General features: G+C 30.6%; 12 protein-coding genes across 12 annotated transcripts; 11 read left to right on the top strand and 1 right to left on the bottom strand.

Moving 5' to 3' along the window:
• Window positions 1–335: 335 nt before the first annotated feature.
• On the top strand, window positions 336–983 carry BN7_4549 (RNA exonuclease; the record flags this gene model as incomplete). Its single annotated transcript, XM_011274865.1, has 1 exon — window positions 336–983. The coding sequence occupies one exon, from the start codon at window positions 336–338 to the stop codon at window positions 981–983; it is 648 nt and encodes a 215-aa protein (XP_011273167.1).
• A 260-nt stretch (window positions 984–1,243) lies between these two features.
• On the top strand, window positions 1,244–1,873 carry BN7_4550 (RNA exonuclease; the record flags this gene model as incomplete). Its single annotated transcript, XM_011274866.1, has 1 exon — window positions 1,244–1,873. One exon carries the CDS (start codon window positions 1,244–1,246, stop codon window positions 1,871–1,873), a length of 630 nt encoding a protein of 209 aa, XP_011273168.1.
• Window positions 1,874–2,242: 369 nt separating this feature from the next.
• Window positions 2,243–2,950, top strand: BN7_4551 (Apoptosis-enhancing nuclease; the record flags this gene model as incomplete). The annotated part of the gene is made up of 1 exon (XM_011274867.1): window positions 2,243–2,950. One exon carries the CDS (start codon window positions 2,243–2,245, stop codon window positions 2,948–2,950), a length of 708 nt encoding a protein of 235 aa, XP_011273169.1.
• A 194-nt stretch (window positions 2,951–3,144) lies between these two features.
• On the top strand, window positions 3,145–3,807 carry BN7_4552 (Small RNA degrading nuclease; the record flags this gene model as incomplete). The annotated part of the gene is made up of 1 exon (XM_011274868.1): window positions 3,145–3,807. The coding sequence occupies one exon, from the start codon at window positions 3,145–3,147 to the stop codon at window positions 3,805–3,807; it is 663 nt and encodes a 220-aa protein (XP_011273170.1).
• Window positions 3,808–4,163: 356 nt separating this feature from the next.
• BN7_4553 (putative PAB-dependent poly(A)-specific ribonuclease subunit) lies at window positions 4,164–5,966 on the top strand (the record flags this gene model as incomplete). The annotated part of the gene is made up of 1 exon (XM_011274869.1): window positions 4,164–5,966. The coding sequence occupies one exon, from the start codon at window positions 4,164–4,166 to the stop codon at window positions 5,964–5,966; it is 1,803 nt and encodes a 600-aa protein (XP_011273171.1).
• A 1,010-nt stretch (window positions 5,967–6,976) lies between these two features.
• On the top strand, window positions 6,977–11,165 carry BN7_4554 (RNA exonuclease 3; the record flags this gene model as incomplete). The annotated part of the gene is made up of 3 exons (XM_011274870.1): window positions 6,977–8,542; window positions 8,609–9,098; window positions 10,357–11,165. 3 exons carry the CDS (start codon window positions 6,977–6,979, stop codon window positions 11,163–11,165), a joined length of 2,865 nt encoding a protein of 954 aa, XP_011273172.1.
• A 1,308-nt stretch (window positions 11,166–12,473) lies between these two features.
• Window positions 12,474–17,480, top strand: ECM5 (Ecm5p; the record flags this gene model as incomplete). Its single annotated transcript, XM_011274871.1, has 1 exon — window positions 12,474–17,480. One exon carries the CDS (start codon window positions 12,474–12,476, stop codon window positions 17,478–17,480), a length of 5,007 nt encoding a protein of 1,668 aa, XP_011273173.1.
• A 609-nt stretch (window positions 17,481–18,089) lies between these two features.
• On the top strand, window positions 18,090–19,598 carry MMT1 (Mmt1p; the record flags this gene model as incomplete). The annotated part of the gene is made up of 1 exon (XM_011274872.1): window positions 18,090–19,598. The coding sequence occupies one exon, from the start codon at window positions 18,090–18,092 to the stop codon at window positions 19,596–19,598; it is 1,509 nt and encodes a 502-aa protein (XP_011273174.1).
• Window positions 19,599–19,708: 110 nt separating this feature from the next.
• On the bottom strand, window positions 19,709–20,152 carry CHP1 (ribosome-associated Tef1p biogenesis chaperone CHP1; the record flags this gene model as incomplete). Its single annotated transcript, XM_011274873.1, has 1 exon — window positions 19,709–20,152. The coding sequence occupies one exon, from the start codon at window positions 20,150–20,152 to the stop codon at window positions 19,709–19,711; it is 444 nt and encodes a 147-aa protein (XP_011273175.1).
• Window positions 20,153–20,632: 480 nt separating this feature from the next.
• Window positions 20,633–21,469, top strand: FPY1 (flavin adenine dinucleotide pyrophosphatase; the record flags this gene model as incomplete). The annotated part of the gene is made up of 1 exon (XM_011274874.1): window positions 20,633–21,469. One exon carries the CDS (start codon window positions 20,633–20,635, stop codon window positions 21,467–21,469), a length of 837 nt encoding a protein of 278 aa, XP_011273176.1.
• Window positions 21,470–21,847: 378 nt separating this feature from the next.
• Window positions 21,848–23,608, top strand: BN7_4559 (GABA-specific permease; the record flags this gene model as incomplete). Its single annotated transcript, XM_011274875.1, has 1 exon — window positions 21,848–23,608. The coding sequence occupies one exon, from the start codon at window positions 21,848–21,850 to the stop codon at window positions 23,606–23,608; it is 1,761 nt and encodes a 586-aa protein (XP_011273177.1).
• Window positions 23,609–24,342: 734 nt separating this feature from the next.
• Window positions 24,343–26,712, top strand: FLC1 (flavin adenine dinucleotide transporter; the record flags this gene model as incomplete). The annotated part of the gene is made up of 1 exon (XM_011274876.1): window positions 24,343–26,712. The coding sequence occupies one exon, from the start codon at window positions 24,343–24,345 to the stop codon at window positions 26,710–26,712; it is 2,370 nt and encodes a 789-aa protein (XP_011273178.1).
• Window positions 26,713–26,777: the final 65 nt, after the last annotated feature.

Raw genomic sequence — 26,777 nt, forward strand, 5'->3', positions numbered from 1 at the left:
AGAAATATTTGATTTATTTTGAACTGTAGTCGAATTACAATTGAATTAGCTATGATGGATCATGATATCATGATGATAATGTTTTGTCGAAGCTATTTGCTAGACACCCAGGCTTTATCTGGTCAATTTCCGTTTCGGGATATTTAAGGATAGTTTTTTACGCTTTATCAAAAAATCAGTTTCCTAGGAAACAAAAAAAGATAACTCTGAAACGTTCTTCCAAAGGTTATTCATCAACAAACAGTTGATTTTAAAACTGATGAAGGTAGCTGAAAAGGGTTTATAGATTCTTAAAAGAAAAGAAGATTAAGATATACAGAAGAAACTGAAATATTATGAGGCTCAGAAATATGCTTTTGGTCTTTGAGGATCTAATAGAAAGGGGGTTTCCTCTTCACCCGGATGCTCCAAATCGTCCAGAAGACTTCTTGGATTCTGAAGATGAAGATGATCCATATGTTGACTCTTATTATGATAAATCAGTTTCACCTGGGGAGAAGAAATATGTATTAGATTGTGAAATGATTGAAACTACATTTGGAGATGAGGTTGCCCGAGTTACACTTATTGATTGGAATGAAAATGTCTGCATTGATAAACTTATAAGACCTAGAGGAAGAATAATAGATACAAGGTACCACATAACAGGAATAGAAGAGTCAGACTTACTTGAATCAGATTACACATTACAAAGAATTCAAAAATTAATCCTAGATATATTTTTAGATGCAAATCACATTCTTATAGGTCATGCACTTCATAATGATTTAAAAGTATTAAAACTCAGACATCCAAGAATCATTGATACACAAGACCTTTATCAGCATATATATCAACTGAGTTATGTCCCATCTTTGAGATCATTAGCTTGGAAATTCCTTCATGAATCAATACAAAATAATGGTCATGATTCAGTTGAAGATGCACTTGCAACTCTACACTTGGTTAAAAGATTCGAAAGAAATATTAAATTGAGATACTAGATCATAGATAGAAGCAAATACCGTTTCTAATTAATTATGAAATGTATTATTAAATTTTTCTATTGTTAAATTTTGATGTTGTTTTGTTTACGCCAAATGAGGTTATACCACTAAAATGATTTTATCGTTGTTGACAGATCAGATAAAGACGACCAAACTTTCGAGAAGTTTACTAGAATTTCACTTTTATCTCTTTCTCTATTGTTATCAATTATTATAAATTATATGAAATCAACTGGAAATATAATTAGAATAGCAAAATGGTCAGTCCAGGAAGACGCTTGAGGCAATTACTTTTGACTTTTGATGATATGATGAATAACGGACAATACCCAATTCATGCCAATGTACCTGGTAACGAATATGGACAAGAATCAGTAGGGACTTTCATAGTGAGTCGTTATTATAATGATAGACCTACTTATTATGCATTAGATTGTGAGATGGTGCTAATGCAAAACAATACAAGACAAGTTGGTCGTGTATCGCTGGTTGATAGAGATGGTGACGTTGTTATAGATGAATATGTTAGACCAAGAGGACCTATTAAAAGTTTGTTAACTCAATATAGTGGTATTACAAGAGCAGATATGCAAAATGCAAGATATACTTTGGGACAAATACAAGCTAGATTATTAGATATTGTTGGTGAGGATGATATTCTTATTGGTCATGCTATTCATAATGATTTAAAAGTGCTTAGATGGAAACATCCATTGATTGTTGATACAGCTGATGTGTTTTGGGGTGATGGAATCAATAATCAACCTCCTTCCTTAAAGAAATTAGCAGCAATGTATTTTGACATAAATATACAGAATGGACCTCATGATTCTGTTGAAGACGCAAGAGTTGCTTTAGATTTAGTTAAAATGGAAATGTTCAATTAAACTCTATAAATATAATATGGACAATATATATGATTACACCTTTATATTTAAATCACACGATTATTCGAATAGTATTGATAAAACGAACAAAAACTAAAAAGTGCCCCTTAAAAGTTTTCTTGTTCAGGAGCGCTAATATTCAAAATTAGAGTTTCAAATCAATCCTCAGGCTTGTTGACCTACAAAACATACAATTAAGGTTCTTTATCACTAAAGAAACGAGAAATAGGGGATTACTTCTTGACCAAGTATTGCATTTGTAAAGTGAATTAATACGTATATATAGCTTCATTTTCCCAAATTTTGAGAATCCTTAATGAAGCTTTTATTTATAAGGAGATAAAACTATACCACCATACCACCCACTAAATGACTGTTGATTTTGATCACTATGCAATTGCTGAAAAATTAATTTTGACTTATGATCAATTATCCAGAAGAAGCTATCCAGTTCACTCTAAGGTGCCGGGGTTTGAAGGCAATCCAAAAATTTTAGGTTCCATCTGCCTTGATTTGAGCATTGACGGTGAATTTGTTGAAACATTTAGAAGTTTTTGTACAAGAGAGCCCAAAATTTTCGCTTTGGATTGTGAGATGATTCAGACCAGTTACTTGACAAAATCAGTGGGTAAAGTAGCAGTGGTTGATATCAATGGCAAAAGAATTTTAGAAGAAATTCTTTTTCCAAATGACCCAATGTATTATATGTCCAAAAAGACCAGATATTATGAAGAAAACTTTACTGTTAAAAGCTTTAAAAAGTTACAAAACAAGTTATGCAATATCATTGGTGTGAACGACATCCTTGTTGGTCATGCTTTACAAGGGGATTTGAGAGCATTGAAGCTAAGACACCCTAAGATTGTGGATACTAGAACGCTTTATGAAGATGTATCTTCTCCTAAATCATTAAAAAGTTTGGCTGTCGTGTATTTAGGTGAAAACATTCAAAGGAGCAAAAGGAAACATGATCCTGTTGAAGATTTCAGAGCTTCCATGAGCTTATTTAAAAAGTTCTGCGTAAAATCAAAAGCTAAAGTTATCAAAGATCAAGAACATCCTTCAAGTATAAGTTAAATAGTAAAGACCATGAATTGGCTGCAATTTCTGAAATAATATCGTAAGCTCCGAAAAGAGTAAATACCTAATTTGGAAACTAGAATGATTTTATTTTACCTATCAAATATTAACTTCATTCAAAATAAACAAAAACAACTTCTTAATTCACACCATCAACTAAAACAAGATAATGATCACTAAATTTCAATCAAATGGGTTCTGAGCGGGATAACTATGAGACTCTTCTCAATCTTAAGATCCCATTCTCGCAACCGCCCTTCAGTTTTTTATTTGCAATTCATACAGACGCTTTGAATTTACCGCCACTTTACCAACCATTCAAGGGATCACATTTAGACAATTGGCCACGTTATGTTGAAACTACGCTCCCAGTTGCATCTCATACTCCCACTTATTATGCTTTAGATTGTGAAATGGTCCAAATGGATGATCTTTCCAAACAAGTTGGTCGTGTTTCATTAGTTAACGCTCTTGGTGAAGTTGTCATTGACCTTATCGTTAGACCAGATGGGTATGTCAAAGATTCCTTATATAGGTGGAGTGGGTTGACTAAGGCTGATGTTTTGAAATCTCCATACAGATTAAAAGATGTTCAGAGAGAAATGTTGTCCATTGTTAAAGCTTCTGACTTCATTATCGGTCATTCTGTTCATTATGATTTACACGCGCTACAATTGAAACATCCATTGGTTGTTGATACCGCTGCTGTTTACTTTGAGCTTGGTAGAAATGGAAATCCTCCTGCCTTGAGATATCTATCCAAAGACTTATTGAATAAGACCATTCAACAAGGGTCCCATAGCTCTGTGGAAGATGCCAAAATCACATTGGAATTGATGAAACTAAAATTTTAAATAAATCCCAAACTCGATTGAAAACCAAGCTCTGCATCAAAACTAAACATATATACAGAAACATAAGTGGCTATATCTATCATAAAGGTATGGGAAATGCTATATGGTGGTATTGGTTATAATTTTATACCCTGCTGAATTGGCTATATAGAAGTTCATATATCCGGATCATCTTGTTTTTGTGTCACTTTTTTTTCAGAAAGATACTGGTCAAGTATAAAAACTGTTTAAAATCCAAAAGAGAGAGAACCTTATACCATGAGAACCCCAAACAATCATATAAAACTATATTAAAAACTGCTTAATTGAATAGCCCCAAAAACTTATATTTGCTACATTATTTATCATTTTTGCTAATGGCTCCTCCTGATAGGAAAGAGATTGATAATCTTTTTAGACACATAATAACTGTTGATGAATTTAGAGAAAGAAGGTACACATTCCCCATCCATCCCCTTACATGGTTAGTGAACAACCCCAAATTTGAGAATTTTAGGCCCACAATACGTCCCCCAGATGAAGTTACTGAACCAGATATTTTTGCTTTGGATTGTGAAATGGTATATATGGAGAATAACGAGAAAGAGGTTGGTCGTGTTTCTTTGATTGACAAGAATGGTGATGTTGTGTTTGATGTATTTGTTAAACCCCAAGGAATAATAAAAGATTACGTGACAAAGTTCAGTGGACTTACAAAAATTATCATAGACAATGCAACTCATACATTGAAAGACGTCCAAGACCAGCTCATCAATGCGGTAAGATCTAAGGATCTTTTGATTGGTCATGCTATAGAAAATGATTTGATAGCTTTAAGAGTGTCCCATCCTTTTATTCTCGATACACAGATTTGTTATGGAAAAATTTGTCAGGTTACTACCCCTAAATTGAAAATTTTAGCTACTGAGTACTTAGATTTGAAGATACAAGAGGGTGAACACAGCTCTGTTGAAGATGCTCAGATAACTTTAAAATTAGCCAGAAAGTTTGCGAGCATACAAAACATGAAGTTATGCCCAACCAACTCCACCCTGAACCAAATAGCAACTAGAGAACACATAGAAGCACGGTCACTAGGCTCTCAGATATCCACAAGCTTAAATACTTTGAGGAATACGCCTCTGGGGATTCCTCTCATGAATCCGATGATTTCAGCCCAATTTCCAGTTAACGAAGGGAATAAGCGAGAGCTGGAGCTCAATTTTCCACAGGGGTTCTCTTATGATATTCAGCACCTACACCACACAAAATATGCACAATATGCACAATATGCACATTATGTTCGATATGTTCAATATGCCCAATATGTTCAATATGCTCAGTACGTTCAATATTCACGAGCTCACCAAAATCTCGCAGCTCCACCATTTCAAGCTCCACCATCTCGAGCTCCACCATTTCAAGTTCCACCATTCCAAGTTCCACCATTTCAAGCTCCACCATCTCGAGCTCTACCATTTCAAGTTCCACCATTCCAAGCTCCACCATTTCAAGCTCCACCATCTCAAGCTCCACCATTGCAAGCTCCACTATTTCAAGTTCCGCCATCTCAAGCTCCTCCATCTCAAGTTCTACCATCTCAAGTTCCACCATCTCGAGCTCCACCATTCAACTCATCACTTCCTCCTAGTCCCTATCATTATCAATATAATCCATATTCTTGTTATTCTTCCAATAAAACATTGATGGATAGAACTTCAGGTCAAATTGCACCATATACAAACAATCAGACAAATCAACTACACGTGAATGGAGAAAGTAAGATGACTCCTAGTGATTCTTCTTCAATTAAATTCAACCCTGCACTTAATTTGTCAGACTCTCAATACAGTGCAATTAAATTTTTTTTAAAGTATCTCAGAACAGATTCAACACCAAACTTTTCAATAATCTTGGGCCCCGGAACAACTCAATTAATTGATGATCAAGTAGTGAATACCAACAAAGAACTAGGAAATACTTTAGAAGCTCCTAAAAAGATTGAATTTATTGAAAATGAAACATATGTATCTGAAGCTTCCGCTGACAGAAGTGATTACAAAAGAGATCTTTCTAGTGAAGAATCCAAAGAGCATGATGACATGGAACAAAGTAAGAGTAAAGATGAAGAACCTGCTACACTTGAGACTCAGGATGTTACCAAGCTTCAGCAAAGTTAAGAGGAGAATATCAAGACGGAGGGAAAGATCACATGGGGATATATTGGAAGGGTTTTAGATTCAGAAGATATTCATTGACATATGGGGATTGACTCAATGGATAAAATTTGTACCAACATCATAGATTGATATACTATCATTAGATTATCAATAAGCTATTATATATAATGTAGGCACGTAGAGAGGTTGAGTGCCCTGTCTTGGAGTAAACCAACAAATTAATTCGACAGAAATTTCAACTCTTATTAACTCTTATTAACTAACTCATGTATTATAATTAAACAATGGCGCTAATCTTACCAATAACTAGGTGAGTCTGATTCATACTGCAGCTGCTATTATAAGCCATAGAGTGTGCTATATAAGCAGAATATCAGAACTCAAAACGTTATTTTGTTGTCAAAAGTTTCCCGAGAAGATACTACTTCACACCTTGACTACAATTGAGTATCAATGAACAGTTATGAAACAGTCATGAAAAGATGTTTTTGGATCTAATGTCATTCTTCGAGCTCTCACCAGCCAATCATATCGAATACCAAGACAAACTAGCTAAGAGGGAAACTCATTTTAGAAGCCAAAGTTTGAGATTCCATTCTTTGATACCCATTTTGGGGAGATTAATATGTGGAAATAATACATGAAACATGTTCCGTAGATTGTTGAAAACGTTCACGATAGTTAATTTACCGTATAAAACGCTATATGTGTTTCACCATGAAACAATAAGAAAATCAGGTATAAAAGAGACAAGATTCAGATCTATTTCAATCATGAACTCAAGCTTTTAATTATCCTTAAATCAACCAAAAACTTATACTTTATACGTCTTTTAGTTGTATCGATTATATAAGCAAAGTCCATTTCACGCGCGCCTCAAAACTTATATCAAGATGAATAGTACTACTTTCAATGCTAATGCAGATTATACCCCTGGTCAGTTTCGTTTCTATGATGAATTATCAATAAGACCATCTTAAAGACTCTACAACAATGTTCCAAATTCATCTATGAAATCTTATGCTAGATGCTCTACCACAAATGCTGATTTTGCTGAAACTCATAATGATAGGTTAGAACATTTAAGTCAAGAACAAAGAGAAAGAAAAGCTGATCTAAGAAAGAGAAAATTTGAATTGATTAATAGTTCAGCATCATGTGAAATTTCTAAAAAGATTAAATCTATATTTCATAAAAAACCTGAAGATGTTTCTATTAGAATTGTGGAAATTTCAAAAGGTAGAACTATTGGTGATTTATGGAGTGATAATAGTTATGATGTTGAAAATGACGTTGATGTTAAAGATGAAGTTCGTGTTAAAGATGAAGCTAATGTTAAAGAAGAAGTTGATGTTGAACCAATTAAACTTGAACCTAATACCATGGAGGATGATTCTACTCATATTAAATCAGAAGTTGAAGTTATAGATCTAACATTAGAACCAACACCAGAGCCAACATCAACTCTTGAGCAAGATTCTGCAAAACCAATCCCATCACCAATATCAATTCCACAAAGTGATGAATCAGTCAAACAATTATCAACTAAAGATTCACAAAATCATGATTCAGAATTATCGCAATCACCAGTTGACTCACCAGTTCAATCACCAGTTCAGCCACCTGTTGAAACAACCGCTCAGCCAACCTCTCAACCACCAGTTCAATCACTAGTTCAATCACCAGCTCATTCACCAGTTGATTCAACCGCTCAGTCAACCACTCAATCACCAGCTCAATCATTAGTTGAACCTTCCATTCCAGAACTTATTACAAAATCAATACAACAATCAACCTCAGAACAAACCTCAAAATTAAATGAGCAAGCTTTTTCAGCAAAGGCTCTTAAACCAACTTCATTACAATCATCAGTACCACAAACTCAATCAGAACCTCAGATCTCACAACAAGCACAAGTATGTTTAGCTCAAACCCCTCAAAATCAAGTTCCACATCAAGATTCGTCTGATAATGAAGCTCGTATTGAAGTTCGTTCTTTAAGAAATCAAACTATTGGTGATATGATGAAAAGTAGATCCTTTGAAAATGAAATTGAAGCTTTAAAAATTCAACAAAGAGAAAAAATTAATCAACAACAGTCACAAGGTTTACAAAATCAAACCTTTTCATACCCTCTGATGCAAGCTCGTTCTCAGAATCAAGTACAGGAAAAAGAAAATGATCAACTAAAGAATCAATGTTATTCACAAGCTCATGATAAATCAAGAGATAAACCACAAGATCAAGCTGACCTCAATCCTCAACATCAAGCTCCATTACAAACTCAAGCATATCATAATTTACCACAACAAAATGGTAAGCAAAACCCAGCTTCTAATAAAAAACAACCACAAGGTTTAAATCAACAGCATCAACCACAATTTCAAGCTCCGATTAATCAACAGCAAATGTTACAATACCAAAGAGCTTTTCAACAACAACAGTTTCAATCTCAAGCACCTGTCCATCAACAGCAATTTCAACCTCAAGTTCCAGTCCATCAACAACACTTTCAACCTCAAGCTCCAGTCCATCCACAATTTCAACCTCAAGCTCCAGTCCATAAACTACAACAGGTTCAACCGCAAGCTCCAGTCCATTAACAACAACAAGTACAAGATCAAAGACATGTTTATCAACAGCAACATCTACACAATCAATTACCAGGCCAAGCTATAAACTATCAACCACAATACCAAGCCCTACCACAAGCTCAAATCTTTGATCAATCACAACGGTTGCAACCTCAAGCTCAGAGTCAAAGCCCAAACCAATATATTGGAGACCAATCTATACATTCTAAAGAAATCATAAAATCATTGTCACCAGCTCAAATTCAAAACAAAATAGATGAACTAGAATCTGAAGCTCAAAGACAGGAAGATGGGACATCAGTGCTATTTCAAACTTTGTCGGAGAAAGTATCACTAATCCAGGTTACATCAAAGGAAATGAGTGATCTTAAACAAATCGTTGGAAGCCAATCTACCACTCATTTAGCAAACAAAAAATCAATAACACCAGCTCAATTTCAACCCAAGCAAAAATTGATTGAATTGGAATTAAAAGTTTTCAAATTAAAAGATGAATATTACAGTATCCACGAAGATTATTTGGAAAAAAGAGCACAACGTAATAATACTATACAAAGATTAAATAAATTACGTGCTGAATTGATAATTAAGAACAATCTAACATTAAATTCAAATGGACAATATGTTATGTATTGAGATATGTGTTGATAATATGATTGTAATCAATGAAATAAAGGTATTCAAGTTGAGGGAAGAGTTGGAAGAGTTGGAGGAGCCTCATGGTCTAAAGAAGACCAAAAGGCTCTACCTACGATTTCAAGAAACAATTATAGAGGCATTAGTAATTAGATTGATTTTAATTAACAGTTATTATATTTTAATTAAAGTATTGTAATATAGTAATTGTTAATTTTAGTAATATACCAGTTGGTAATTAACTAATTACTGTAAGTTTGCTTAACTACCCGCGAATTTCTTGAATTTTTTGGTGATGTTTTATAAAAACTTGAAACCAAACTGATTCAAAGGTTCAAATATGAAACAAATGAGCTTCAAAATGAAACAAAAACGATGAAACTGATCAAATGTAAAACGGGACAGGAATATAACTGGTACACCTGCACATTTGAGGGAAGGGTTACATCGATTGCAGTCGTTTTTGTTGTTGTAACCAGCTGTTGTAATGTTGTAGTATATCAAAAAAGTAGTGATTGATTCAGTGAACAGGCAACTAACAACTCAAGTTGAACTGAATGATGGCGATATTGTAAGACTGCAGAGACTATAGTTTCATTAATCCATAGTATCTTTAGCTTAGTAGGTGCTATATAGTATTACTCTGTGCTACTTGAATCCCCCTCTAGATAATCAAAATCTCTGTTCAAGTTTTTCTCGAACGTCACCAAAATCGTGAACTTTCAGCCTGAACAAGAAAATGACACTACAAAAAACGAGTCACCAAAACAGAACATTCTAGACTCAAAAATGCAAAATAAACACCGGATTCGTGCAAGGCGCAGTTTTTAAAAAATGAATGACCATTTTTTTTTGTTGAAATTCAAATCAAAATTAAAAAAAAAACTGAAAAACTATAAAAGGAGCTGAATTTTCCCAAATTTTCATCTCTTTTACCAACCGCTTTTTCAAAAAATCCGAAAATTCAAAAAAAATCAGATTTTCTTGATTATATAATCTGCTCTCTGATTACGTAAACTCCTCAGTACTATACAGCTATATAATTTACTATACTATACTATATAAAACAAATCGCTATTTAAAATGTATTTAAACAAAATGATTCTTAAATGAATTGAAGGACCGTAAGATCCCAATTCATCATTTAACTCCTGGTTTAGGTTCAAAAACGGTTGATGCTAAGAAATTTATTTATGGTCAACCAGCTTATAATATTACGGATTCATTAGCTATTGGTGAAAGTTTTAATGGTTGGATTAAGACTTTACCTAGTGAAAGATCTCGTAAAAGTGAACGTCGCAAAATATTTGCAATTGATTGTGAAACGGTTCTTTGTGATGGTAATGTTATTCAATTAGGTCAAGTTTCAATAATCAATTGGCAAAATGAAGAGATTTTAACAGTTTATGTTAAACCTGATTTAAAAGTCAAGAATTATAATACCAAAATAACTGGATTAACTAAAGATTTATTGTTTAATAATCCTGATGCTTGGAGTTTTAAACAAGTTCAAAATTTTATCTTGGAAACAATTAAAACAAGAGATATTATTGTAGGTCATGCAATTCATAATGATTTAAATTATTTAAAATTAGTTCATCCAAGAATTATTGATACACAAATTTTATATCCAAATTTTATTAATTCATCAAAATCATTTTTCGGTTCACGTCCATCATTAAAAAATTTAAGTAAGAAATATTTGTTGAAAGATATTCAAATTGGACCTCATGATCCAATGATAGATGCTAAATCAACTTTAGATCTTGTTAAAGTTTTAAATTATACTCATAAATTAAGACAAAGACCAATTAAACGTTTATCAAACCAACCAAAAAGACCAATTATTGAAAATTCTAATGTTGAAGATGATGAGTCTAAATGTCAAAATGATAAGGTTAAACCAAAAACAGTTATGATTGCACACCTTCGTGCTGTTAACAATCAAAGATATTTTCAAATGATTTGATTTATACGTGGTATTAATAACCTAACTTCAGGCCCTTGAATTCAAACAGTCTTTTATCAAATTATTATTATTTTGTTCTTTATTAAAATTAAACCAACTCAAAAAAACTTCAAAATTAAAAAAACCAAAAAAAAAAAAATTGAAAGCAACTATTGCTGATTCAATTTATCCGGTCTAAATCAGAATTCTGTTACCTAATATCCATCACTTTTCTCAGTTTTAGAATTTTGTTCTAATCAACCAATGGGATTTATACCTCCAAGTAATTGACCAACAACAAAGAAAGCTGATCTCACTGTGGATATAATGATATGTCAAATGATTTGATCTATTGATGGTAAATAGTCTAGATTCAGGCTCAAACTAAAATAGTTTATTATTAACTATTTTATCCAGTTATTTATCAACCAACTCAAAAAACCAAAAAAATACTTATCAATGGTATAGCCTAACTTCAGGTTTTAACCAAAATAATTTTTCAATTAATTTATTATTCAAGCTTCTTTATCTAACCAACGCAAAAACCAAAAAAAAACAAATCCCATTTCAATTAAATTAACGTTGGTAATTTTCATTCTTTTCAATTTTCCTTCTTTACTATATTGAAATATAGTACTTTGTTTTATTTTTTTTTTATCAAATAATAATTGAGGCCAATTGGTGTTGACTGATCTCTTATTATGCTTTAAAGGAAACTTTCCTTGAAAAAAACCCTCTTAAAAAACATTTTATATCCCATATTTTCTATTCTTTATAAAGTACACAAATATATTTCAATTCTTTTATACTCATCATTTGTAGCTAATATTAAGTCATTGGAATTCCGACCATTTTGAAAATTCATACACGTGACTATATTTTCACGAGAGTCGGAATTTACTCTTTATGGCCATCAAACATAAACTCGAATAATCAAAAAGACAAAATTTAACTCAATTTTCCCAATTTATAACATTTTTAAAAGGGAATTTGTGGGATTTTATGACATTAATCATTAATTTCAATCTAAACAATCATCAACATCATAATATCATCATAGAATCCCACTTATAACACTGTGTTTTTCTCCAATATTCTCATAAAATTGATCAAGATTTCAACAATTTGATTGTAAATTTTTTCCTTTCAAATTGCAAATAAAATAACTTTTAAAATCAAAATTCCAACATTTGAGCGGTTTAAATCATTGTGAAAGTGGCAATCAAACAGATACATTGAGTTAGGAAACATCTGTTCAAATCACAATATAAATCACAATAGTTTTCATTCTTTTGATTGCATTTCATTTGAGGTGTGTTCTACTTCAACATGTCTGATATTCCAATAATACAGAATAACAAAGCTCAACAAAAGGAAATTCCAGAAATTCTGAACGGAGCGCCAGGATCAACAACTACTGAGAATGGTGATACTCATGATGCTACTCAAATAGCTTCTGGTGCTGCTACTGCTGCTACTGCTCAACCTTTGCCAAATCCACAATCAGCTACTACTTCTTCAAATGGTAATCATGGAAGCATATTACCACCACAACAAACCATTCCACCAACACCATTACAACAAACACAACAAACACAACAACTAAATGTCTCAATACCAATACCAACTCAAGTACCAACCACTGTACAAAGCAAAAGAATATTCAATTCTATACATGATTTTGAAAAAATTGGTATTAAAACGAGGAAATCTATAAAGGAAAATTTTCAACAAAAGGAATCACCATCATTTGATCCACCAAGAGATAATATTGAAAGTATACCCACCTATTATCCAACAGAAGAACAATTCAAAGATCCCATGGGGTTCATAGAATCTATAAATGATGTTGGTATGAAATATGGTGCTGTTAAGATAATACCTCCACCTAATTATGACCCAGGTTTTTCAATGGATTTATCAAGATTAAAATTTAGAGCTGCAAAACAATCTTTAAATCATCCAACAAGTAATTTTAATGAAAAAATTCAATTTTATAAAGATTTATTACAATTCCATAAATCTCAAAAATTACCTTTATTAAGATTACCATCAATTGATAGAAGAGTTTTAGATCTGTTCAAATTAAGAAATTCTGTTCATTTAAAAGGTGGGTTTGAATTGGTTTGTAGAAAAAAACTTTGGGCTCAAATTGGTAGAGAATTAGGTTATACTGGTAGAATTATGACTTCTTTATCAACAAGTTTAAAAAATTCTTATCATAAAGTTGTTCATTCTTATGATTTATATTTACAACAACAAGATTTTGAAAGTTCAAATATAACAAATGAATCAAATAAAAGACCTTTAGAAGAATCAATTAATAATAAAGATCATAATGAAGATTTTATTAAAAGACCTAAAACTGAGGCAAAAGAATTGAAAATTAGAGATCCAATACCAACAATTTCAAATTCAAGAAGAGTTTTCAAAAGATCAAGAGATATTTTAAAAGCTAAAGGTTTTAGAACAAATTTTGAATCTTATACAGAGGAAAAACAAGGTATAACTCAAATTGAAGATAATACATTCCCATATTATGATTTTAGTTATTGGCATAAAGGTTATGAAGTTTTAGATTATCCTTATCCAAGTACAGAAGTCAGTCAATTATACGATTTAGATGAATTTTATGAATCACATCTGAAATTTACAAGAAGTTTATTTTCAGGTGAAGTTAGTGAAGATCAACGTATTGAAAGATATCAAAATTTAATATCATCAAAATCTTCGGAGTTTAATGTTGAATCTGCAAAGCATTTACCATCAACTGTATTTGGAAGTGGATTTGCTTCAATGACTGAAGTTGTTGAATCTAATAAATTGGAAAATGTAACTGACCCTTGGAATTTAAATAATTTACCATTAAATGAAAAAGGTTTAATGAGATATCTTGTTACAGAAAATGAACCATTAACAAAACCACAAATTGATATTGAAATGTTATATAGTACACAATCATGGGCAGCAGAAGATCATTTATTATATTCAGCTGATTATCAACATATTGGTGCTTCCAAGATTTGTTTTTATATTTCACCAAGTGATCAAGAAAAATATGAAAATTTAGTAACAAAATATGTTAATGAAAGTGAAAGTTCAATTGGATCAGGTATTATTAAAGATGAATTCCCAGAACCAATTGCTTCAGATGTTTGTGATACAATTAAAATTCAAGATCAATTTAGTAATAGAGCTGACACAACAAATTCTTCATTTCAAAAATTATATGAAAAAAAACCAACAGCTGTTAGATTTAATACAGATTTTCTTATACCTTTTGATATATTAAAACAAAATGATATTAAAATTTATTATACAATACAAAAATCTGGTCAATTTTTAATTAAATTCCCCAAAACATATTCATCATCAATTTCATTAGGTTTTAATATAAATGAACATGTTAATTTTGCTACAATGTCATGGTTAGATCATGCATCATATGCAGAAAATTGGTTACAAAAACAAGGTTTATTACCATGTTTTTCATTTTTCCAATTATTAACTACAATTGCAGAAGAATCAAAAGATTCATCTTTATTAAAGAAAGTTTTACCTTATTATAATGAATTAATTGAAGAACAATTTGAATTAAGATCTAATTTGAAAAATACTGTGTCAAATTTGAAAACAATTAATAATAAATTTGATTATATTACAGATGATAATTTATCAATGAGTTTCCCAACAAAAATTGTGGTAATATCAGGGAATGATTCTTTTAATTTAAATCCATTAAATTTTATTAAACTTTATCAAGATGGAATTTTTAAAAATTTTAAAGAATCATCAATTAAATTTGAAATGCATGTTTTCTATTCAGATGATCGATTGAAAAGTTTCCAAAGAACTTTATCAACTTATGCACAAACACCACAAGATTGGTGTAAAAAATTTGAAGAATTATTATCAAATCATGAAAAACCTCCAATAAGATCATTGAAAACTTTATTAACCGAAAGTGAACGTATTAATGGTTCAATACCTGAAGCTGAAACTTTAAAATCATATCTTGATGATGCAAATTTATGGATTGAACAAGTTCAAGATATTATGAGTGTTAAACAAAAAAATAGAATTCGTAATAGAAGAGGTTCTATCAAAGAAGAAAAATTAGATGATCAAAAACAAATTACAAAACCTGAAGTTATTGAAAAATTAATTAAAGAAATTCCAAATTTTAGTTTTACATGTCCAGAAATTGATCAATTAATTGAATTTGCTAATGAAATTTATCAATTTGAAATTACAGCTAGAGGGTTTTTAACAGATTCAGATCATACAAATGAAGAATTTTATGATATGATTGATCTGGGTAAATCATTTGGAGTTGAATTAAAATCTGTTGAATTTTTAGAAAGAATTGTTAAAAGAGAAGAATGGATTTTGAAAGCTGAACAAGTTTTGAAAAATTCTACAATTTTAGAAGAATTTGAACATATTTTGAATGATGGATTTAAATTAGCAAGTAAAAAAGATCAAGAATTAATGGATAAAGTATTTGCCAAATATAAAAATGGGAAATATTTAAATGCTAAATTTAAACATTTCTTATCATTACCTTCATTATCAATAAATATTGTGGAAATGTTGATGAGAGAATCTATTGGAATTCCAACTGATAGACAAGTTATGGCAGATATTGAATCTATTAAACAAAGACATGCTCAATCTGTACAAGAACGTGATAATATTTATAAAATCATTGAAAAAAATGAACCTGAATTGAATGCATTACGTGATGAAAAAAGGAAAAAAGATGATCCTAATGTTGAATTTAATGAAGAACATTATTTAAAATTAATTAAAAAATTTCAAGGTGATAAATTTGATATAAGGCCAAAATATTCTGAAGCTAAAGATACATTAGATAATTCAAGACAATTTTTACCATCAACTCCATCAGATCCATTAGATAATTATTTAAGACAAGCTGAAGAATGGTTAAGAAAAACCAAGAGATTATTTGGTAAAACTAATGCACCTTTTAGTGTTTTAAGAAATCATTTAACAACAATTTGGCAAAAAGATCAATATTGTTTTGCTTTAGAAGATAAATATATCTTAAACAAAGATGAAAAAGATCATTTACGTTATTGTTTTTGTCGTCGTTCAGAATCAGGTACAATGATTGCATGTGAAAAATGTGATGAATGGTATCATTGTAGATGTCTGAAATTTGGTAGAGGGAAATCCAAGAATCTTGATCATTATATTTGCCCAATTTGTGATTATAGATTAGAAATTCCAAGAGAATATAATTGTCCAAAGTTAGAAGATTTAGAAATTATTGTTGAAGAAGGTGCCTTTTTAGAAGTAGCACCAGATGAATTAAATTTAGTTAAATCAATAATGGTTGATGCATTAAATTTTAGAAATTTTCTTAAAAATGAATTTAAATGGGATGAATCAACTGGTGAAATTATTGAAACTGATATTTTAAAAATTAAATATTATCATAGAAAATTAGAAGGTGCAAGTGTTTTATTAATTAATGAATATAATCAATTAAGACAATTGATTCATAAATTAGATCCAATTTGTTCAATAGCACCACCAATTATTGAATCATCAAATAAAACAAGAAAAAGAAGACCTAGACCATCACTTCAAACTGAGGTAACATCAACATCAGGCAGTAGTAGCTCAAGTACAATTGTTATTAAAGGTGATTTACCAACACCAACTCCAGAATCAAGACAAAAAGTTGATTTATTGAATTTAGTTAAACAAGATGAAAATGATAAAGTTGTAGCCAAGGCTGAAGTTAACACTGGAAATGATCAACCAAATGCTCAAGCAAATGCTCAAGCAAATGCCGACCCAAGTGTTGAACAAAAGTCTGAACAAAAGACTGAACCAACAATTGAACAAACTAATGGAAATAAAGTTGAGGATAAACCTAATGATAATAATGATGATACTGGAAAAATCGAAGAAAAAGTTGAGGAAAAACCTATAAAGAATAGTGATGATACTGGAAGAATTGAAGAAAAAAAAGATGTTGATGTTTCATCAGTTCAAGAAGATGTTAAAAAGACTGATGATGATAAATCAGAGGTTAAAGAAGATCAAAAAAATGAATCAATTGAAACAAAATCAAATGATGACATACCAACTGAAGAAGAACCATCTGAAGAAAAACCATCAGAGAACCCAAAGGAAATTGAATCAAATGAAACAGAGACATCAAAAGAACCAGTACCAGAATCAGTACAAGTATCAGAACCAGTATCAGAACCTGTCAAAAACTCCGAGAATTCAGACTCAGAACCTAAAGAAGATTCAGAAAACAAGGAACCTACAGCTCCTGTTGAGAATAAAGAACAATAATGAAAGATATAGAGATTAAATTGTAACAATATATATAATGAATGAATGCGTATACTTTTACTTTTAAAGTGCAGTAGCCAAAGTCCGAAGAACCCCAGATATGAGACATATTGGATCGCTACAAAAACGAGCAGATAGCCTATCCAGCAGCCTAACAACCAATCACACAATCACAAAACAATCAATTGATTCAGACTTCTCCAGACTAATTAAAACCCTTCAAAACCAGCCAATTAAAACCCTGCAAACCCATTCAAATTCGATCACGTACGCGTTCTGGGGTAAATCGCGGAGTCCTTTAAAAATGGACAACTTTTTACACGGGAAATTCAATAAAAACTCAACAAATCCTACCAAAAACATACTTTTGATTATATTTTTATAGGGTAAAACAACCATTTCAAAACCAATAATCCACTCAGAATCACCAATTCTAAAGTCCTTGACCCAGTTTACTTATATTTCAAGTCTCATTAAGCTGATCACTGCAAATTCAAAGCGCGAAGAATTTTTATTTGGTGCAAAAAAAGTGGCCAAAAGGTGAAAATTTATAAGATCTGGAGAAACACAGACAATTATCAGTTGAATACTTGAGAGACACCAGACAAGATGCTCAAGTCATTGGTGGTATTGAACCATCCAGTACGCATGGGTATACAGAACAAATTTTTCCTTCAACAAATTTCTAAAACTTCAATACCGGTATTACCATCATTTAAACAATATAGAAGAAGTTTCACAACATCAAGATTTAATCAACATGCTACTCCAGTTGATGATAAAAAAGATTCACAACTAGGTCATGGTGGTCATAGTCATAGTCATGGTCCAGGTGGTAATTGTGATGGTAGTCATTCTCATGGTGCTTCAGATGCTGCTAATGAATTAGAAGATCATGATCATATTCATTTACGTGAATCTGAAACTGAAACAAATGATTCTTTCACATTTGGTAGTATTAATCATAGTCATAATCATAGTCATGGACAAAATGAATTATTAGTTTGGGATAAGAAGAAATTTTGGGAAAATCCAGGTGTTAGAATTACATGGATTGGATTATTAATTAATGTTGGTATGGCTACTGGTAAATTAGTTGGTGGTATTGTATTCCATTCTCAAGCTTTAATGGCTGATTCTGTTCATGCTATTAGTGATTTAGTTTCAGATTTCTTAACTTTAGGTACTGTTGGTCTTGCAGCAAGAGGTCCAAATCAAAATTTCCCATATGGATATGGTAAAATTGAAACTGTTGGTTCTTTAGCTGTTAGTTCAATTTTAACAATGGCTGGATTATCAATTGGTTGGGCTTCTTTAGTAAATATTGTTGGACCAATGGTTCCACATACAATTATTGAAGCTTTAAATGCTTATCATATTCATTTATTAAGTGGTGGTCATGGTCATAGTCATGCTCATGCTCATGATATTACAAATGTTAATGCTGCATGGATTGCAGGTGCTTCAATTGTTGCAAAAGAATGGATTTTTAAAGCAACTTCCAAGATTGCAAAAGAACAAAATTCAAAAGTTTTATTAGCAAATGCATGGCATCATAGAGTTGATTCATTAACTTCATTAGTTGCTTTAATTACTATAACTGGTGGTCATTTCTTTGGTATTCAAAGTCTTGATGCTGTTGGTGGGTTATTAGTTTCTGGTTTAGTTATTAAAGCTGGGTTTAATGGTATTGTTATTGCAACTAATGAATTAATTGATAGATCAGTTCCAAAAACTGATGCAAGATATATTGAAATTGATTCAAAATTAAATGATTTATTAGGTAAATTATTATCAAATAATAATTCTAAAAAACCTTATTCAATTAATGAATTAGTTTTATTAACTTCAGGACCAAATGTTCATGCTAAAGTTAAATTAGAAGTTCCATTACAAAGATGGGATAATGTTTTAGATATTAATGAATTTGAAATTGTTTCACATCATTTGAAAACTCAATTAATTAAAGATATTGATAATTTAAGAAATGTTGATATTGAATTTATTGGAGAAAAACCAGAACCAGAAGAAGAATCCAAAGAAGAATCTACTCAAGAATCTGCTCAAGAACCTGAACATTCACATTCTCATGATTCAAATCATTCTCATAAACATTAGATTAGTTCTACATAGCTTGGTGTTTATAATACATTGACAACCTTCATGTCTTATATATATATATTAAAAAATAATAAAAATTTTAAATATTCCAAAAATTAACTACTTTTTTACATTGATTGTTGACCATAAATCCAATCATTTAAACCAGCTCTATTTCTAACGATTTCAATAGCATAAAATTGAATTCTAACAGCAAAAATTGTTGAAATTTGATCATATTCAGTATCAGATTTTGTTCTTAATAAAGTACCAAAATTATAATCTTCAATATATTTAAATTCTTCACAAAATAATCTCCATCTTTCTTTACCTACTTTAGATTTCATTTCATCTTCATTTATATGTTTAGCGAAATTTGGATCTTTAAATTCAGGAAATTTTTCAATTAATAAATTATAAATTTCATCATCATATTTTGTTAATTTTAAACTTGAACCTTTTATTTTAGTTAATAAATTCCAATAAGTTTCAGCTTGATGAACAGCTTTAACTGCAAATTGTTTTTCAATGTCTTCCAAGTTTTCAGCGTTTTCAGCATCAAATTTACTCATTTTGTCTGTGTTGTATGGGATCTTAATAAAACTACAACTATCGAGTACCAATTAATTATGTCTTCTTTATATACTTTTTTTCAAAATTGACGTCAAATTTTTTTTTCGCGGTTCACGTGACATTTTTTTTAACCAGAAGATTCGCGAATTCACTAGAACAAATTCGAAAATTTGGTATTATTTGGAGATGGAAGTTGATATATATGGGTTAATTGAGTGGGTCTCAAAGGAAATTGATATTATTTTCAGTGGGAAACTGGGTATTTTGGTGTATAAAGTGGACTATCATAGGTTTGTTTTGAATTTAGCAATGTTTTAATGGAAATTTCAATTATTCGCGTAATGTTTTTGACCCATAAAGAAACATAACCATTAACTACTGGAAATCTATTAATTTGATACATTAACTAGGCTTAAATGTCATTGAGATTGTTACCAATAGGAATCAGAAATATTAAATCCCAAAGAAACATCCATACAATGAGCCAAATCAAAACAGCAGCTATTTTAATCATTGGTGATGAAGTATTAAATGGTAAAATTCAAGATACAAATTCAAGATTTTTTGCCAAATTTTTATTTGAAAAGGGTATTCAATTACAAAAAATTCTTGTTATTGGTGATGAATCCCAAGATATTATTGAATCTGTCCGTGAATTATCATCAAAATATGATTTTATTGTCACTACAGGTGGGATTGGTTCAACTCATGATGATATTACTTATGAATCAATCGCAAAAGCTTTTGATTTAAATTTAGAATTACACCAGGAAACTGTGGATAAGATGATTAAATTACGTAAATCTACTTCTAAACAATTAGAAGGTGATGCTTTAAAAGCTCAATTAAGAATGGCTACATTACCTAAAGGTTCAAATGTTGAAAATATTTATCTTAATGAAGAATTATGGGTTCCAATAGTTGGAATAAATAAAAAATTATATATTTTCCCTGGTGTACCACAATTATTTGAAAAAATGGTTAAAGGACTTGTTGAACAACATTTAAATTCAAGAATCCCTGAAGAAAATAAATTTATTAGATTTTATGTATCAACAAAATTATCAGAAAGTGAAATAGCACCACATTTAACTCAATTACAAAAAAAAGCTCAAGATGATGGGTTTGAAGATGTTAAGATTGGAAGTTATCCACATCTAGGATTACAAGTGAATACAATTTCAATATTAGCTAGATCTAAAAACAAAGATTACCTAAGATCTATAGTGGATTATTCAATTAAGAATTTACAAGGTGTTGAAATTGATTCAAAATTAGAAGATGAATATAGTAATAACGTTGATCCGTTGAAGTGAGAGCCAGTTGAATAAAATAAATATACAACAGCCTATGATGAAATATAATATTGTAGATCATCAATCGCTTGTGAACTTTGAAGTTGTTGTTTCAACTTTCCTAATTCGGAATATCTCCGATCATTATAGATAAGGAATAAATCCAATGGAAATAAACCAAAAATAGGTGGAAACACATATCTTTGATCTTTGATACACAATTGTTTATCATTAATGGACTTTTAATTTGATAGGTTGCTTGAAATACCTCCGATAAACAAACGTTCAACGGTTGCTGAATTGTTGTATTGTTTTTAAACAAAGAAATGAGCACTTTTAAACCTTTATGCTTGGTCTATTGTACTCATGGTCGTCATATGGTAAGAGAGGTACTATATCATGTCTACACCATTAAAATCAATCAAATCAAATGAATTATATACAAATTTTTCAAATGGTTTGAAATCATTCAAAGATTTAGCATTAAATAATGAACATGAAGGTTTAACAAGTCAAAAATCCAAAATTAGATCAATTAAATCTCATCAAGAAATTAATCCATTAATTAAACAAACAGATGATGAATTATTAGCACAAATTGGTTATAAACCAGAATTAAAACGTCAATTTTCCACAATTCAAGTGTTTGGTGTTGCATTCTCCATTATGGGATTATTACCTTCTATAGCATCAGTTATTGGACAATCATTTACTACAGGTTCATCAAGTGCAATTTGGGGTTGGTTTATATCTGGTGGATTAATTTTATTAATTGGTATTTGTATGTCAGAATTAGCAAGTTCAATACCAACATCTGGTGGACTTTATTATTGGACTTATCATTATGCTCCAGAGAATTGGAAAATCCCTCTAAGTTTCCTTGTGGGTAATTCAAATACTGTGGCATTAACTGGTGCTTTATGTTCAATTGATTATGGATTTGCTAAAGAAGTTTTATCAATTGTTTATATTTCCAAAGATGGTGATTTTGAAATAACAGATGCAATGACTTATGGAGTTTATTGTGCATGTATCTTAAGTCATATTTTGGTAACTTGTTTAGCTTCGAAAAACATTGCATCATTACAAAGTTTTTCCATAGTTTCAAATGTGTTATTAATTATTTTTTTCATAATTGTTATATTAGTTGGTACTGGTACTTCATCATCACATCATTTTAATAATGCATCATTTATATTTGGTAATCTTGAAACTTCATTAAGTGATTGGTCTTCAGGTTGGTCATGGATTATGAATGGTATGTTACCATGTATTTGGACAATTGGAGCATTTGATTCATGTGTTCATATGTCAGAAGAAGCGAAAAACAGTTCAAGATCAGTTCCAAGAGGTATATTGGGGTCAATAACTGCATGTTGGTTATTAGGTTGGATAATTTTAATTGTTTGTGGAGCTGTTATAAATCCAGATTTAAGTTCAGTTATTGATTCAGAATCTGGTCAACCAATGGCTGAAATTATTTATCATTCATTAGGTAAAAAATGGTCAATTTCATTCATGTCACTTATTGCAAGTTGTCAATGGCTTATGGGTGCTTCAACAATAACTGCTACATCAAGACAAATTTGGGCATTTGCTAGAGATAATGGATTAATTTTTTCACAATTTGTTAAAGTTGTTAATAAAAAATTATCTGTACCTATTAGAGCTATTTGGTTTAATGGTGTATTAGCTATAATTATGGGGACGTTATGTCTTATTGGACCAACTGCAGCAAATGCATTATTTACATTATATATCTGTGGTAATTATTTTGCATGGGAAATACCAATCATGTTGAGAATATATAGATCATTTGGTCCTGTTGATTCAATTTATAAATTTAAACCAGGTTTATTTTATATGGGTCCCCGTTTAAGTCCAATTATAAATTGGATTACAATTTTTTTCACAAATTTTGTTATTATAATGGCAATGTTTCCAACTTCACCTCATGTTGATAAAGAAAATATGAATTATACTGTTGTTATAACAATGAGTACATGGATTTTATCAATGATTTATTATTATAGTTATGCTAAAAAGACATATTTTGGCCCTAGAAATACATTGGATGAACAAGAACAAGATAGTGATGATTATATTGAAGGGAATGAAATGTTGAATATTGATGATATTATCGAGGATAAGAAAGAGTGATTAATGCCTATTCAGTGTTTTGTTCACCTTTTAAAGATTCAACCCATCCGATAAATCCCATTAGTCTTGGTGTTTTGGTTTCACATTATATAATTCAAGTATAGAATGAGCCCCTTTGATGATTGACAATATTGTCCTGGTGAGAGATGGACTGATAAACAAGTAAATAAATAAACAAATAGATATTCAGTCAACTAAACTACACAACAAGTAAACTATAAGTAAACCATAACTCTCAACTCTCCATTAACCACTAACTATACACTTCAAACGCGTACTAGTCAAAGAATACACGTACTTTATCCTGACACAGCGCGACTTGACAGTCAAAATCATTACGTAATCGATTTTTTTAAAGTGTCAAAAAACTAAAAATAAAAAAAAAATTAAAAATTAAAAAAAAAAAAAAATTGGCTGTGAAATCGAAAACCAAAATTTACTTCTCAGAAAATCAAAATTGAAATCAAAGAAAACAAGGAAAATAAACAAAATTAACCGCTGTGTCGAAAACTTGTTGAAACTTGTTAGGAAATAGTTCATAAAAGGCCCATAAAGACCACTATTATATCACTGTTTCTGTCTCATTTGCTCTGTCTCATTTGCTTTTGCTTGTCTGATTATATTCCCTTTCATCACACTCCCTGCTTATTTCTTGATCCAATTTTGATCCAATTTTGATCTGGTAAGGAACCAGGATAACAACAACACAACAAACACAACACAACACAGAGAAAATGAGGTTCAACTTATTCCTTATAGCTCTATCACAGATCATACCATTCACACAGGCAAGAGTGTTAAAAGCATCTTCATTGGTGACTTGTATGGAAAATTCCCAATTATCAGCTACTTATTTCGATGTTCTTTTCAAACCTGATGATGGTTCTTTACATTATACATTAGATTTCACATCTGAAATTAGTGATTATATTATAGCTGATTTAGATGTTTATGCTTATGGTTTCAAGATCATTACAAGACAAATTGATCTTTGTTCTTTAGGTTGGAAACAATTTTGTCCATTATTCCCAGGTCAAGTTGAAGTTGATTCTATTGAATATATTTCTAAAGAATATATTAATCAAATCCCTGGTATTGCTTATCAAGTTCCTGATATTGATGCTTTTGCAAGAGTTAAAGTTAAAAATTCAAATGGTACTCAAGTTGCTTGTATTCAAGCTTATTTCACTAATGGTCATTCTGTTTCTCAAACTGGTGCTAAATGGGCAACTGCTGTTATTGCAGGTTTAGGTTTATTAACAAGTGCTATTGCTTCAGCTTTTGGTAATTCAAATGCTGCGTCTCATGTTGGTGCTAATGCTGTTTCTTTATTCTTATATTTCCAAAGTATTGTTGTTTTATGTATGCAACATGTTGATCAAGTCCCACCAATTGCCTCAGCTTGGGCTGAAAATTTAGCTTGGTCAATGGGTTTAATTAGAGTCACATTTATGCAAAGAATCTTTAGATGGTATGTTCAATCAACTGGTGGTACTCCAACTTTAAATTTAACTTCCAAGACTATTAATATCTTGGTTCAAAGATCTGTTGATTATGTTAAAAGAGGTATGGATTTATTGAAAAGAGATAAACCAGTTGTTATCTATGGTAATCATAATGTTTTAATTTTCCGTGGTATTAAAAGATTAGCTTATTTAGCAAATATTGAAACTACAAGTGTTGTTTGTACAGGTTTTACATTTTTCATTATTTTTGGTTATGTTCTTGTTGGTGTTATTTTCATTGTTAAATATGCATCAGAATTATTTATAAGATTAGGTTGGATTAAATCATATAGATTAATTGACTTTAGACAAAATTGGAAACAAATTTTAAAAGGTTCATTATCAAGATATATTTTCATTGGGTTTACTCAATTAATGATTTTATCATTATGGGAATTTGTTCAAAGAGATTCACCTGCAGTTATTGTATTGGCTATCTTGTTTTTAATTTTAGCTTTAGGTATCTTGGGTTGGTCATGTTTTAGAGTTATTTCATTTGCTAAAAAATCAATTTCAATTCATAAAAATCCTGCTGCAATCTTGTATGGTGATGATAAAATCTTGGATAAATATGGATTTTTCTATACAATGTTTAATGCTAAAAGATATTGGTGGGGTGCAGTTGTCTTGGGTCATACTATAATTAAAGCTATCTTTATTGCATTTTGTCAAGGTTCAGGTAAAACTTCTGCAATGGTCTTTTGGATTGTTGATATGGTTTATTTAGGTTTATTAATTCATTTTAAACCTTATTTGAATAGTCCAACAAATATTGTTAACATTATGATTCAAACAGTTATAACCATAAATTCATTCTTATTTGTCTTTTATTCCAATTTATTTGGTCAACCAGCTGCAGTTGCTTCAGTTATGGGTTGGGTTTTCTTTATTTTAAATGCTGCATTTACTGTTATTTTATTAGTTTTATTATTATTAGGTTGTGGTTTCATCATTTTCTCTAAAAATCCAGATACAAGATTTAAACCTGCAAAAGATGATAGAGCTTCATTCCAAAAATTCAGTAATCATACTGCACAAAAGGGTCCAACTGCAGAATTAATGGCTTTAGGTATTGCAGCAAAAGATCATAGTACTAATTGGGAAAATGAATTACAAGATATGAAAAGATCAACTTTAACATCAACACAAAATCAATCATCATCAACTCAAGGTGATGAAGATTCATCTGTACCAATTGCTGATAATGAAAAAGAAACTTTTACAGGTAAAGTTGTACGTAAATTAACTGGTGGGCGTTCATTAAAGAGAAATAAATCACAAAAAAAAACAAATGAAAAAAGATTATTATCAGATTCTTCTTATTTACCAGATCATAATAATCAACATAATAATAATGATGAAGATGGATTTGATTTTGATGAACAACAACCACCATTACCTAAAGAACAATTAGAGAATTATCATCAAAAACATGAATCAATAAGTTCTTTCAACCATGTTAATAATAGATTACAAAATGATGATATTACTCAAACAAATGATTTTATTGGCGGATCAAATAATCAAAGTGGTACAAATTTAAATCATGTTCAAAGATATTCACAAGATTCTGATGATGTTCCATATCGTAAAATCTAAGATTACAATGTATTATACAACATACAAAAAAAACAAAACAAACAAAAGACAAAGCACACTTTATC

Source organism: Wickerhamomyces ciferrii, contig 00177 (genome assembly GCF_000313485.1).
Source record: "Wickerhamomyces ciferrii WGS project CAIF00000000 data, strain NRRL Y-1031 F-60-10, contig 00177, whole genome shotgun sequence".
Taxonomy (NCBI): domain Eukaryota; kingdom Fungi; phylum Ascomycota; class Saccharomycetes; order Phaffomycetales; family Wickerhamomycetaceae; genus Hansenula; species Hansenula ciferrii.